The sequence below is a fragment of the Morone saxatilis genome, unplaced genomic scaffold (genome assembly GCF_004916995.1).
Source record: "Morone saxatilis isolate NCDOM2014 unplaced genomic scaffold, NCSU_SB_2.0 Contig17, whole genome shotgun sequence".
Lineage (NCBI taxonomy): Eukaryota > Metazoa > Chordata > Actinopteri > Moronidae > Morone > Morone saxatilis.
Genome location: NW_023339729.1, coordinates 24,756,326 through 24,771,303, shown reverse-complemented (window position 1 = coordinate 24,771,303; position 14,978 = coordinate 24,756,326). Strand labels below are relative to the sequence as shown.

At 43.8% G+C, this 14,978-nt stretch overlaps 1 protein-coding gene across 1 annotated transcript; it reads right to left on the bottom strand.

Annotated features, from left to right (window-relative positions):
* Positions 1-2,026: 2,026 nt before the first annotated feature.
* zbtb45 (zinc finger and BTB domain containing 45) lies at positions 2,027-13,086 on the bottom strand. Its single transcript, XM_035660115.1, has 5 exons — positions 12,112-13,086; positions 11,597-11,731; positions 7,495-7,635; positions 5,127-5,400; positions 2,027-4,111 (listed from the first exon to the last, which is right to left on the bottom strand). Exons 1-5 carry the CDS (start codon positions 13,084-13,086, stop codon positions 3,693-3,695), a joined length of 1,944 nt encoding a protein of 647 aa, XP_035516008.1. The 3' UTR covers positions 2,027-3,692.
* Between the last annotated feature and the right edge of the window lie 1,892 nt (positions 13,087-14,978).

Here is a 14,978-nt window from a genome sequence, read left to right as displayed (position 1 = left end):
ACAGAGAGAGACAGACAGACAGTAATGCTGACTGAAATAAAATTAAATCCACTGACGAGCAGCTGGCCTGGAGCCATAGAAGACTTTTTATTTGGAGAAAGAAATCTTTGAAATCACTCATTTTTAAAATTCAATTAATTCATTGAGTACAACATCTAAGTTCTCAGAAAAAGTTAAAATCATGCCTTTAGTCTTTTTATACATAAAAGATGTGGTTTTACGATGACAAGTGATTTTTTTATAAAATGACTGTTTCTTCTTCTGACATATTTAACCTCTGTTAAAGAAATATTAATGTAGAAAAACAATTATCAACCGCCCTCCCAACAAAAAACAGAAAACCAAAAAAAAAAGGCATAACACAGTACGTTACAATGCGCTGACATGGCTTCAAAGCACACATATTACAGTACTGTACAAGGGTCCGCCTCAGACAAAATGCACCAAAACCACTTCCACTGCTGAGGATAGATCAAACCTCTGAAACAGCTCAACACTGCTTATTTACCAAACCCAGACCACAGCATGGTGTTGGCAACTGGCAAATGAGGTAAATATTTCCAAAAAAGCACCAAAGGTTTGGCGTTAAAATTTATATATAGCTTATATCCAACAGTGAGTTGGAGGAGTTTCAGTCCAGCTTCTCTTAAACTCTTTTTTTAAATTCCACAACGCTGGCGAAACAAACTACTGAGTCTGCAAACTAATTTGCAATGTTCAGAGGCCAATGCACACACGCTGCCAAGCCTGCTCCCTGGAAATAAGCAGTTTTTCCACATTTAAATGGGACATTTAATGTCAATATTTATAGTGAAGTCCAGACAGAAAGGAATTTAATCTACGTCTTTGCTGGATTCACTTTTTTGAATTAAAAAAGAAGTCCTGATTAAAGTGATCTTTTAGTCAAATTATCTCATCACTTACAAAGTTCAAGCTCAAAAATGTCTCACTTATTAGGGAGGTCCACTTATGAAATCATGTCAATTAGAAGGCTCTTACAAAGCTTAAGTAAACTACTGAATATCATATAATGCTTCAACTGACAAACATTAAGGAAAATGAGCAAAAAGCAGGGACACATAAGGTCTTTTTAAGATCACCTTTGAGGTGTAAAAAAAGGAAAACAAAAACAATCTTAAGCCAAATAGTTCAGGGGACAACAACATCTAGGTCTAAATAAGATGATGTGCAAACTTAACTGTGCATAGAGATCAAATTGTAATAAATATTAATGTGATAATTAAAATTATCACGAGTTTGACTTTGTCAAAACTTGTAGGGGTGATTGTACATTTTCATGATTAATTTAGTTTTACTAAAACATTAAAAAGTTTTTTTATAGTGCTGCAAGAAAAGCTTTTATTGTTTTTTTTTTTAAGCAACAAACACTTCCCATTTATTATTAACCAGAGCCCCAAAAGACAAACACAAACACTCAATAAAAATCCCAATAAAAATCATTGATTTGTCATAGTTATTCAACCAAGTTTAACTCCCTCTGAATGGCTCTTTTACTTTAAAAGTTTTTTTTTTTTTATGTTCTGCCTTATTTCTGCATCAAAGAATCACATGAGCAACAAATAACAAACTGAGCGTTATAGCGATGTACAGGAATTTTACATAGAAGTACTTTAGTAAGCTTTCAAAAAGTAAACGGATCTATCTTAGCTTTCGTTTTCACTGTTTCTTCGTTTGATGTAGCTTAAAAGATGTGAAGCATAATGCCTGTCTTTGGACCACCGAGGTAATTGTAGGTGTGTGTGTGTGTGTGTGTGTGTGTGTGTGTCTGTGTGTGTAAAACATGCTGAAATGTTTCCCAAACATTTCAAATGAGAAAATAGTGTCCCTCCGAGCCGTCAGTGGCTCGTCCTGGTTCGAGGTATATGATCCTGGGGCAGACCAGAGGCGCCTGTGGAAAATGTTACAAAGCTGTCTGATGGATGATGGTGAATTTCATTCACACTGCTGTGCGTCACGCCACCTCCTCCCCACTCCTCCCCCCTCCTCCTCCCTCCCTCCCCTCCCTGCTGTAGTCTCACTCTGCTCGGACTACTTTTTCCTTCTTCATCCAATCACTCATCAACACCCCTCTTTGTCACCCTGGTTTGCTCCTGAATAGCGCCGGGCTCCGTTCACAATCAATTCAGTTAATTCAGGAAGTGCATTTTTTTCAAAAATGGGAAAATGTTTCCAACAATGTGTCTCTTAAGGTGCGTTTAAACTCAAAGGGAATGGCATTTGTTTTGGACTGCAGACAGTGAATGCGACTGCAGAGTCATTAGCTTGTGGCTAGCTAACAATTACATTACATGGACCATGTATGGATTCACTTTCATTCAGCCGGAGACACATCAATATAAAAACAAATACACAAATAAACAAAACTGAAATGTAAGTGCTCTCTAGTGCTATTTAATCGATCCTTTCAGAGTTTAACTTTACATGGAGCTGTTTGACCACAGCTGGTGTCCTGTTAAGTTGTTTGGAAAACCTTATTCTTTCCTTTTTTGAAGGGTTCACTAGTAAATAATGAGGCAGGGATGTTTAAATCCAGGTTTCAGCACAGAGGCTCAGAAAGGAAGTTCCTCCTTTTCAAACCAACGGCTCAATTTATAGCCGTTTCAGGTCATCAAGCGCTTGCTAGCAAGCCAACTAGGAGGCCATTGTTTTGTAAGGGTGGATTTGCATGTGCCTCAAGTATGTTATGATGGGTAAAAATAACCAGAAGGAAGAGAAAAAGCTGGTAAACTGTCATCACAGTTAGGTTAGTCAAGCTTCCACTTACAGACTGTCCATATTTTTAGAGACTGCCAATGAGCTAACTTCTGAAGAAAGCTAATACGACACCTTTCATTTTAAAACAGCTCTGCATTTTAAAGAAATGTTTTTCATTACAACTTGGCCCATTTGTTTCATAGTTTTCATAACTTTATCGGTTATTTTTACATTTTACTCGCCCACTCGGGATGAACATCTGCTACAACAAGACTTAAAGATACACAGGGCAGAACTGAGTGAACTCCAGTTCCCACCTTGAATTAACTGAATTGAGGGTGAATAAAACCCCGTAACCCCCCTCCCCACCAAACCCTTCCTTCCCCTTATTTCCCCTAACTTGCATCTCCATATAACCCCAATCTCCATCCCTCACCTCCACCTAGAAATCCTACGACCCCCCGTCGCCCTTGCCGACTCCCAAACCCGCTCTGTATTCCTAACCTCTTTGGTGACTCTCTGGCGTCTTCGAAACAGGGTTCCTACACATTCTCTGTTTTAAAATTCAAGACTTCCTCCTCTCTAAGAACCTTTTTTGCTGTTTTTTGGATGGCTGTTCAACAAGCTGTGTGATTGGTAGTGATGTCACTCTTATGATTGGTCGTCACAACAAATGTCACAACACAGGAAATGACAGCAGGACTACAACTACTTAAGATGGGTGTAGGGAACACCTATTTTTACAAACTTTTCCTGGATTTTTTGCAATTCCAAAACACCTTTAAATTTACATAATTTTCAAACTTTAAAAGCCCTGTGTAGGAACCCTGATTGACGGTGTCATTGAGCTAAATCAATGGGAACCAATAAGCGCTGTTCCCACCAGAACAACAGATCAACAAGGCTGTTAGGACCAATTAAGTGTCGGTTCAAGGAATGGGCTCACTAACCTCTCCCCCATATCTCCCCTTCTCTCTCTAGGTGGAGGAAGCTCCGTGGCTGGGCATGTTGGCCATGCTGCCGACCATGCCAGCTGCACCAGCCATACCTGAGGGCCCTCCCAGAGCCGGAGGGCTGTGCTTGGTAGGTGAGGTCATGTCGGGCCCACGCCCCTGGCCTTGGCCCTGGGCCTGGGGGGCGTGGTGGGCGTGCTGCAGGGCGTGGCGTTCCAGCAAGGTGCGGTGGGTGAAGGCCCGGTGGCACACGTTGCACTGGAAGGTGCGCTCGGCACGGTGGGTGCGCATGTGCACGTTGAGCGAGCTTTTCTGGGTGAAGCGCTTGCCGCACATGGAGCACTGGAAGGCCCTGACGCCAGTGTGCACCACCATGTGTTTGAGGAGGTAGTCGCGCAGGGAGAAGGAGCGCCAGCAGATGGAGCACTGATGAGGTTTCTGACCTGGAGGGACAGGTATGCACAGACAAAGCACTCAAAATGTCTGAATCATTTCCTATTTTTATTTTGTCAAAGTGAAGGGTAAAATAATTAAGTTATTATCAATATTAGAACTAAATGAAAACCAGACAAAATCTTTAATTATTAAATTGCATTGTAGCCAAAGAGCAGAGTAGAACCCAACTGATATGTGCTTTTGAATTCCAATATTTTTTTATTGAAGCTGACAAAATTTGCTATCAGGTTATTTTATGCAAAACATATACATGTAGTCAGTTTTTCTCCTCTGAAACAGCATTTAGACGACAGGTTTGAAAAACAGTTAGTTAGTAAGCAGGTCTAACAAGGCACTGACCTGCTTTTTAATAAATAAATAAAAGAAGTACTGTGTTAAACAATTAAAAGGGGAATTAAAATGTTTTAAGAAGTTTTAGTTAAAGTTTTGCTGATTCTTTGGGTAGAGATGATCCTCCATATTGAGTGACAGTGGATGGTTGATCTTGAAATGTCTCTAGCTATTCAGACCTCCAGGTTCAAAGCTGTTGACAGATGATGTTAGAATTAAAGCTGCATTGGCAGTTTCTTTGACAACTTTGGAGGAGAAAAACAACAAGCTGACAGACACACAGACGTAATCTATTACTGGTTTGGTCTCTGCCAACTCCTGAGAAAAATATTTGGCTTTTTAGCTGCTAGATGTTCCGCTTTCTTCACCAGTCTGTCTGCTGCTTAGTGCTGGGCAGGTCGTGTACAGTGAGCTTGTTTGCTGAAAAACAGCTCCATAAAAGGGATTGATAAGAAGTGTCGTGTCATAAAACCAAAATAACGAGATAGAAGAGATGGCGCTGCACAGTTGGTGATAATTCTCTGGAGGTTTGTCACGGAAAACGTCCCTGTCAGGAGACCTTTTAAAGTTCAATTGAAATAAAAGAGCACTAAGTAAATAAATAATAGACGAAAATAAATAAGCAAAATAACAAACAAATAACAAGGCGGAGCTCAAGGAGGCGTGGCTTACCGGAGTGGATGAACATGTGCTTGCTGTAGTTCTTCCTGGAACGTAAAGATTTGCCACAGTGCGTGCAGTCGAACGAGGTCTCAGATCCCTGGGAGGAAGGGGAGGGGCCCGCAGAGCAGGAGGAGGTGGAGGGAGGCGGGGCCGGGGTCATCGGCGCCGGGGGAGGGGCCTGCTGACTGGGCTCCGTCCCCGCCATGCTGTCAATCCCACCCATGGGCCCGCCCACGTAGAACGGAGCTGGCTGCGACTGGCTCACTGGGTACTGGAAAAGAAGCTGAGGACGAAAACAAGGTCCACTGTTAGCGCTAACCGGGCGTTCACCTTTTGTTTTAACTCTTTCAAATTCTTATTTGTCTTTCTAAAAGTGTTGTTCATCTCTTCTGAAACACAATGCTGCATCTATGTCTATAAAAACGTATATTAATAAAATTCTATCATTTGCATTTTCTTTATGTTCTTCTAGAACGAACATATCATTTCAATTAAATACTCAATTTAAAAATACCAGTCTATAATTCTAATCAAATCATCTTTGACAAAAATGAATTAAACAATTACATTTACCAATTGAATTGTTTAATTATGTTTAATAGTCAAAGGCAGCCGTTCTGTTTAGATTTACCTTTCCAAGTGGTCATGTGTCTACTCTACTAAACGCAAATGCAAACCTCCTTTGCATTTTCATTTTCAAAGTTAACACACCTGTCAGTCAAACTGTGTAGGAGTGGGTTTGAAAAAAAAAAAACCACCGGTAATCAAACTAAAACTGAAGCTTTCATTTAGTTTTCCGTGTTATCTCTCATTGTTCAGAGTGTTTTTCTTTAATTTTTGTGCCGCATTGCGTTAAATTCTGCTTTCTGTCAATCACTGCAAGACTACAAGAAATCCAGTAGATGTCTTGGCTGAATGAACTCAATGTACTGTCTTTTAGAGAGCATTCAGCTTTGGAATGCAATTACGATACATACTTGTCTTTTTAGAAGCTGTGAATGCCACTGGTCCAGAGAGCAGAACAGTCACATTACTTTTTTTATTCATCCATTCAAGGTTAACCCATCTGCCCCGTAGACACGTCTAAAGACAACACGCCCTCCTCCCTCCTGAAAAACTGCTTCACTGTGCTGAGTGGTTCACATTTTTCCTGTGTTATGTCTTTATATTTCCTTACTATCAATTCTGTTTTATTCAGTTAGATACATCAATATATCATCAGTGGGCAAACATGTCCAGACCCCCCTCCAACGTCAGTCACAGCTATTACACAACAACAAATTAGAGTTATTGATCCTGTCATTTTATGCCAATGATATGATGATAAGCATAATAATTAGGGATGTCCCGGTCTCAACGATCGGTATCGACACGTTTTAACGGATCAACTATGTTGGGCGTTATTGATCCGTTCCGATCATTTCTTTTTTACGCCAGCTGTCACACAGCCGTTTTACTCATAAGGCTTTCATGTATGGTGTAGCCGTCATCAACTCTCTCATCGTTTCTTTCTTCCACTCCGCACAACTGTGTGTGTGTGTGTGAGAGAGACAGAGAGAGAGCAGCAGCAGCTGGAGTCAGTTTCACTGTGGACAGGGCTGCCTGTGCTCCGAGGACAGAGCAGTAGATATCACTTTAATGCACTTGAAGTGTGCAATGTGCACTGTATGAGCTATAAAAAAAAGGGTTAGGGCATAACGCAAGTACATCCTATTAAAGAACAATGAACTTCCAATTCTTAAGAATATTCAGACATTGGACCTGTAATGTGAAAAAAATATTAAAATATTCTTCTGGTGGTGGTCGATATAGTGATAGGTGACAATTACATGGTATATATATCATAGATAAGTCAATAACGTATTGTGACAGGCCTAGCATCAGAAAGTTATTAATATAAAATAATTGTACAAAATCTACAATCTCTATCAGAAAACATCTTTTTAAGACTAAACAAAAGATCACTCAAGACGATCAACAGCCTTCACTGATGAATCTGTACTGAGCTTTATGGCGTAATGCATTGCATCAAAACATGTTACTGTACTTGCATATTTTTAATGCTAGTCTTTGCTTATCTATTACTTATAAAGTTTAGATAATTATTTCCTCAGATATTTCTGATTCATAACATTTTCATAGAAAGATTAAAAAGAACTATACGTCTTGAAGAACACTGTCAATGTTTGAGCACATATTTTTTTAGTTGGCACAATTAGACAAGCAACTGGCAAACGATCTGTTTGTGGTGTCTGTTAGAGTCAGGAATATGTTTGTTTTCCTTCTTTAACTGTAACTTCGTCTCTTGTCTTTTAACTCTCTACCCAAGCTTACAGACAGATTTAATGTCACCACGAGTCTGATGCGAGACACTGACCTGGTTGTTGATGGACTGTGTGGTTGGAGGCGGAGTCAGAGGCTTGTTGACCCTTCCTCTGGGGTTGAAAGCCATGGCCTGAGGAGGCTCACTCTGGGGCCAGAAACTCTCAGAAAACACCCCCTGCTCATCATAGAAATCCTGAAACATTCACACAAACACACTCAGCCTTAATTAAAGATTCCAAAACACATATCTCAGATTGAAGACCTGACAACGCCAGCTTCAGTTCAAGGATTGTTAAAACTAACATTACCACCTCCACCAACCAGTAGAGTTGCAGTTTACATCCATGTCTGTCCATCCTCATATAAAATATGCAGTAAAGACTTCCAAGGAATTGAATAAAAAGTTATTAAAGCGAAACCACCGAGCTCGCAGTGGACTACAGAAGTCAGATTCCTTGTTCGTGTTCACATGCTCGACCGATAAAGCAGATTCTGACAGAACACAAAGTTGTTGCAGTGATAGCAGACAATGCTTCAAATATGGATGAAATTACACTCATCTTAAACCCAGCAGCACAGATCTACACAGTCGCCACAGTTTGAAGGTGGGAACCCAACATTAGTGTCATCAGTTCAGTATCCAACCAAACGTGGTCACAATCTCGCGTTATGGCCTTGATGAATTACGATGTCACAGTGAAGTTGACCTTCTGCCTTTTGGATATAATGTGTCATCGCCTCATCCTATTACATATTTGTGTGAAATTTTGTCATAATTGGCGTATGAATAACATATTTCGTGAGGCCACAGTGACCTTTAACCACCAAATTCAAATCAATTCAATTATCAATTATTGACTCCAAGTGGACTTTGTGCCAGATGTAATGAAATTCTCTCCAGGCTTTCCTAAGATATCACGTTCCACTAAATCCCTCACATTTATTAAATCTTTTTAGAAAACACACCTTTCTTTTTCTCTTCTTTAGTTCTTCCAGTTGTAAATATTGAGACCCCACTGAAATGTCTTTGAGCGGGACAGTGGACGCTACCCTGCCCCATCAGGTGAAGATCTTGCCTGTCTCTGCGCTCCTTTGGTGAAACATAAAATATGTGTTCACCTCAAGAAATGTGTGCAAATCCCTGACTAAACATGTGTTAGTACCCCACTGTACAGAGCACATCCCTCATTGTTTGCACTTACAACCAACTGCTTCACCAATCCTACACGTGCATGAGGGCAGACGTGGGGAAAGATCAACTCGCAAGATATGTAACTTTCAAAACAGGAAATCCCAACATTTATTTGTTAGTCAGAGAAGCATGTGGAGTTAAACTAGCCACTGAGAGGAAGGCAACATGGATTCAAATCTCACATATATGTAATTTGATATTGCAAAAGCCAAATGCATCATTATACAGTACATTTTCTGCACATCCATTCGAAAAGCCATTTACAAAAATAACCAGAAGAAAAGGTCTGTTTTTGGTTAATTAAATACATCAAAAATCAGAGCACTTTATCATATTTATCCAACATACAATGCTGTAAATACAATAATGTACTAAAGCAATTCTGCATATTGTATATAATATGATAAATTACGTGTCATAAAACCCCAACATGTGACCTGTAGCTGGGTATGTTATCTGGATGATTATGTCTGTTTACAGTCCTTTGCATTTAGACCTGGTCACGAACATTCTCGTAATCTCAATTCTTCCTGCTTTGTGGTGAGAGGACTGTCTCACCCAATTTACAACACGCAAGCTGCGATTTACATCTTCCCTTTTCACGGCTCAAAACAAACACTCGAGCACTGCATCATTCGCTAATTTATCTGCAATTCGCTGCCACAAACACTTGTAAAATATGAGTCTGGGCCTATTTGCGATCTACGTGTTAGCAGTACTGCTTTGTGAACGGTAGGCAGACCTGCAAACAATGCTTGCATGTCCTCGAGGGGCCATAAGGCGAGGGTGATGTGACAGACAGAGAGGCAATCAGAATCAATAGAGAAGCTAGCACTAATTTTAGCCCGACTACCACCATCAGTCACATGGCGTTTGTCTCGCACGTTGTAGTGGTCCCTTGAGAATCTCCTGATGCTGCTGTAGGTTCTACTTATCCATCATTGCTTTCTGACGAACAGCTTGAGATAGCAGAAGAGGCGTTAGGTGACTTTTCAACATGTTGGGTGAATTTCTTTCTTAAAAAAGAATCTAATTGTACAGATGTCATTTACACCTAGCTGAGATCCAATCCCAGTGTGAACCACATCCTAACTGCAGTGCCTCCTGTGTGCAACCACACCTTACATCAACTTGTTTTTCTCCTTATCCAGACGAGATATCTCATGGGGTTCCAACAGAGGACTTACAGACGTGACTATCTACGGCAAAATGTCTACAGGTTGACAAATCTCTTGTTGTCTCATGGCACTGTATACTTCATCATATCACCCAACTCTACAGACACTTATACCATCAAGCTAAAATGATTTTCAGAATAAAATAATCTAATTATGGCAAAAATCATAATAATAATGATTATTCTGGTCAATATTGACGTCACATTTATTGATTGACTTTGGAAACATCATGCATCTATTGAACTTTTAACAGTGGATTTAACAGGATTCCCTTTAACTTCAAACTGAAAAAGAAACAAAAAATAAGTGCAACATGTACTGTACAGCAGCATGTGTCCTTTGACTTGTTTTTTTTCTGCGTGATACGTCTTTAACTCATTCAGTATTTAATGTGTTTGGCCACCAGCTCCGGGCACATTACGCACACACAGTCATCACTGTAGAGAGTCAATGCAAGCGCTGCAAGCTGTCATATGCTTTGGCTCTCTTCTCATTTATTTGTACAAGGTTTTGGGACTGCCGCAGTCCCCTCTCCCAAAATAAGTTCACTGTGTATGTGTGCGTTTGCGCGCCGTTTGACATCTTCAGCGTTGGTCGAGTGGCCGACAAGAGAGGAAGCGGAGGTAGCAAGAAAGCCGGTGAATCGGAGGAATAAATGTTTGTTTCACAGCGGTTGCACACCCACACCCCAGCACAGCCCTGCGCTAATCTCCACAACGCCTGATTTGGTGTGAATACGACCAAAGGCTCTCTTTCTGTCATCTTGGCTCAAGCTGAATTAAACATGCCACAGTCTGGCTGAGACTGAGTTTGGGCGGGAAGGGGCGAAGGCGCACCGCTGTAAAGGAAAGGAACAATAATCTCCATGATCTATTTTCTATAATCGTTCGAAGCCAAAATCGTAGTTGAAAACTAAATTCGATTAATCTCCCAGCCCTACTCCAAATAGTGTCTGGTTACTTCTACAATCATAATTCATTTTGTAATCAGTTTTATTAGATAATTAAGTTTAATACACAATAAAGATATACACTAAAATGTAGTGCATAAAATAATCTTAAAACCAGGGGATCAAACTATGGAGCGTACAGATAACTAACTGTAAAATAATTATCATGCCATATTGCTGCTTTCCACTTCTAGCAGTGAGGAGCAGTGCAATGCTCTATGAGTTGGTTTTCAAATAGTCTGCGCTGAGATATGCAAGTAAGAAACTGCTTCACACCATGTCGTGTGAACTAAAGACAGGCGATTAGATTATTTCAAGCGGTGTTAGTTAAATTGATGATCACGTGCTTCGCTTTGCATGAAAAACATAACGCCTTCACCTCCAAAATTTATTTAAATTTCCAATCTTACTCTGCAGCACTTTTGAGAAAACTGACAGGCAAAGCTGAATCCTTTTTGACTATGTGGCAGATGTTCTGTGTGTAGTCTGCAGGGTACAGCAGGCTGCGGCATAAATCTGCTCCACCATGTTTTTCCCTCTTCTTACTTCAAGACTTGTGACAAAAACGCTGAGAATAAATCTAACACAATAAGGTAAAAAGTTTCCTTCTGAAGCAAATTATTAAATGTTCCACCAGATTATTACCTTGAAATCAATGCTCAACACTTAGAATCTGCAAGATGTTTAATGCTCCGAATGTCCTGCGAGCAGTGGATGATGAATGATTAAAATGTTCAATAAAAGTGAGCTTTACATCTCAGATATGGTTTTCTTTTATAAGTTGCTCTCTTTTATTGGCTCCCACAGCTGCAGCTCACCTCAGGGTTAAACCCACCTGTCCAAAGCCTGCCATGGATTCCTGGGAGCCCTCCTGCTCTCCATCTCGTCTCCCGTCCTCCAAGGCGTAGACCGTCCCATCTGTGTCCTGAACCCCTTCATCTTTCACCACCACTCCCTCTCCTCCCAGCACCTAGACAGGAAAAAAGATAAAAAATAAAGGTCCACTTCAATTTTGATTTGTAAAGAAATCATGTTTAGAGCAGTGTCAGCAGATTATCTATGAGAACAACAGCGCATTGACCCGGCTACAGCCCCTTCAAGCACGTGCTGATAAGTTTAATGACCTACAGTAAATATGCAGAAGTCCATAGAATATCAACAAGGCAAATTACTGCTGAAGTTAAGGCGAGAGCGTCTCTTCAATTGTGCAAAGTGCAGAAACATCTCAGCGCTATACGCCAATGCAGTGTGAGAAGAGGGAAAAGGCAGAAAAAGAAAGAAAAGCAAACCGTTGCAGCTCTGCATGCCTGAAAGCTGTAACCATGGCAACCCTTCCCCTTATCCCTCTACCTGGAGTCTTAGCGGCTGCCTCTGCTTGCGGCTGTGGCTCGCCCCCCTGTCTCTGTCTCCGTCTCTTCCCCGCTCCCTCCCGTCCAAGTCCTCCTCCTCGCTGTATCTGTCCATCCCCACGAGGTCATCAGAGAGGTCGGTTGTGTTGCCGCGGAGGCTGTCCCTGCCGATGCTGTCCACGCTGCCCACGCCGGAGCTGCAGCCCCCTGTGCTACTGGTGCTGGCTCCGTTGGCCGTTTGTGCCAACAGGTCTCGGAGCTTGTACCTGACGTCCTGAGTACAGCTGGAGCTCTGCTTCATGAGGATTGCGCCGGCCCCAGAGCCCAGTCCGTCACCGCCACACATGGAGCCGGGGCCCATGTCGCCCAGCGCCATCAGACTCACGGTGTTCGCTTGCTCCATCGGGCCTGGGCCGCTCTCACTGACATTGACGCTGGCACCCCCTAACCCCCCGCCCATGTTACTAGCCGCACACTCAGCCATGAAGTTGGAGAAGTTAGCGTAACCTCCACCCCCACCGCCAACAGAGCAGCTTCCACTGCCTCCTCTCTCTGTCCCTTTCCCCCCGCCACGCTCTTCTTGTTTCGGGAGAACTCCTCCGAGCATCCCTCCTCCTGCTGCCGCCGCCGCCGCCGCCGCTGCAGCTGCACTCGCCGCCCCTGCTGCTGCCTTCCTCTGAAGATGATCTGGTGAGCACCTCGTCCAATGACCAGTCCCTTGATCGCAGGATGCTGGCGGCGGTGAGGAATGCAGAGGGCCTGCGACCCCTGCAGCAACCAACCAAGCGAGGCCGCTGTACATGGAAATCGCACCAGCTGCTTCACCCGGTTTCGCCAGGCCACGCAAGCGTGCACCAGAGATTTCAGAGTGACGCCAGCAGCAGCTTGTCTGTGAAGAAGGGCTGGCCGGCCGCCAGGACGCAGGCGTGGGGCCCCGCCCAGAGAACGCCTCGTGTACCCGACCGGTTCCCAGCATCGGGCAGCAACAGGCCCTCGCGCGCCTGCGTGCGCCAGGCTTCCCACAAGCACCCGACTGGCTGGAGTTGTGAAGGTGGATGTTTGCAGCGGTCTCGGGTGCCCGGGTGCCATCCGCGGAAGGGGGGCGAGTCGCTGGGGAACCAGGGGTGGGGTGGGGGGGGGGTGGGGAGGGGGGGGGAGGTGTCTGGGGTTTCTGCGCAGCTTGAGGGATAGCGAGGCAGGGAGGGAAAACGGTACTAGTGCCATGGGCCAAACGGTGGGTTCCGCGTCCCCTCAGAACAGTCCATGAGTCCTGATGGATAGCTTTCAAACTGGCTGGCCAGTTTCAGTGAGGAGCTTGCCCTTTGGTTGCCTGAGAGGGGACAACAAAGGAGGGACGTCAAGAGGACTCGTTTCCACCGTTTTCCCCTGTCCTCCGTTACAACCCCTGTGGAAGGAAACATAATTAGACGGCGATTAACACGAAAAGCTCAATGTTTAACCCAGCGCTGAAACTAATGAATTAAAACAAGGTTTTTATTAATCATTTACCGACAATATGGAAACAAAAAACACCAAGCTTCTTTAACCTGTAAGAATGTGCTGATTTTGCACCAGACTAAACTGGGAGTCCTGTGGTGGACCATTTTATACACTGAAGACACATCAATATGCCAATCAAACAACAATAACACAATCCACCTCAAAGTAATGCAGGCTCCCTCGTTGAGTCGGCAGGTGAACACCAGGAGGACGTCGTGAGCTGAAAGGTGACCAGCTCATCCATCCCAACCAAACCCAGTCGCGTGCACTGCATCCCTGGAACACCTGTGATGTTTGGACAAATGACAGCACGTGCCGCCGTGGGTCCTTTTATCTTGGGCTCTCGAAGCTCAGCAGGTGACCGGTAACCCGCAGATAATGTCCCGCGTTTGAGTTGTGCCGTGCCAGCCGCAGGAAAGGAGAAGCGGTACAAAGACCGAGCAGGTAGAATAGAAAGCCCCCCACTTTCATTAAAGTGCAGGCCAAACCAACGTTACAAGCGTCCCCAGCGAGCCAGTAAACGGTGACAGGCTAACGTTGGCCACCGTTAGCCTGTTGAAACTTACCCTCCTCGGCTCCCCCGCAACGGAAAATCTGGCACCCCGAAATATCCCACATTTGAACATGCAAACTGGAGCACAGACATCGATTTAAAACCGCAAGGTGAATGTTACATCCACCGACTGCCGAGCCCTGGCAGTGCAGACGTAAGCATAAAACAGCCTGTCGGAAAGAGAGGAGGGCTCCCACCCGCTCCAAGCAGCAATGCTACCCTAAGGCCTAGGACGCCAGCTAGTGAAGTTAGCAACGCCAGCTATACGAGCTACCACCGCCTTTTTTTTTTTTTTTAATAAAGAGCTTTGTCAGAGCAGCCCCTTAGCAGGCATAAATGCGGCCTCCCTTGTTTAGTGTCAGTGCGTGTTGTTTGACCCCGTGACTACATACGCTGCCAGTGTGCTACCCCTCGACAGTCAGGGCGTTTATTTCAAGGCCGGATGGATGCCAGGCGGAAGCCCTCCAGTGTAACGCAGCCCCAAACGCCCGGTGAGAGCTGGGAAACAAACACACACCTCCAAAACCAAAACACACACCTCGCAAGGCTCCCACACGTAATACATAACAGGGATACAGGGCAGGCACACAGCACCCAGAAAGGGGGATTGGGGTTTTCTCCTGCTGGAATCACCCATCCAAAAACCCCTGAGACTGTACGCCGCAGTACTTGCTCACATTGAAATTGATAGATAAGGGGCTCACACCCCCCTGCGAGAACAAGTGGACCCCGAATACCTTGCCCACCACAAACTAAACGCCACAGAGCACACGCCCACAGCCCACCCCAGACATGAGGGGCGCATACCCCAAAAT

Bases quoted from the DNA above. Each gene is read 5' to 3' on its own strand.
- zbtb45 (XM_035660115.1), bottom strand. From the start codon at position 13,086: ATGCTGGGAACCGGTCGGGTACACGAGGCGTTCTCTGGGCGGGGCCCC. The intron at 5,401-7,494 runs GTCAGTGTCTCG...TTTCGTCCTCAG, and splicing joins CACAGTCCATCAACAACCAG to CTTCTTTTCCAGTACCCAGT. The intron at 4,112-5,126 runs GTAAGCCACGCC...CTGTCCCTCCAG, and splicing joins GCACATGTTCATCCACTCCG to GTCAGAAACCTCATCAGTGC.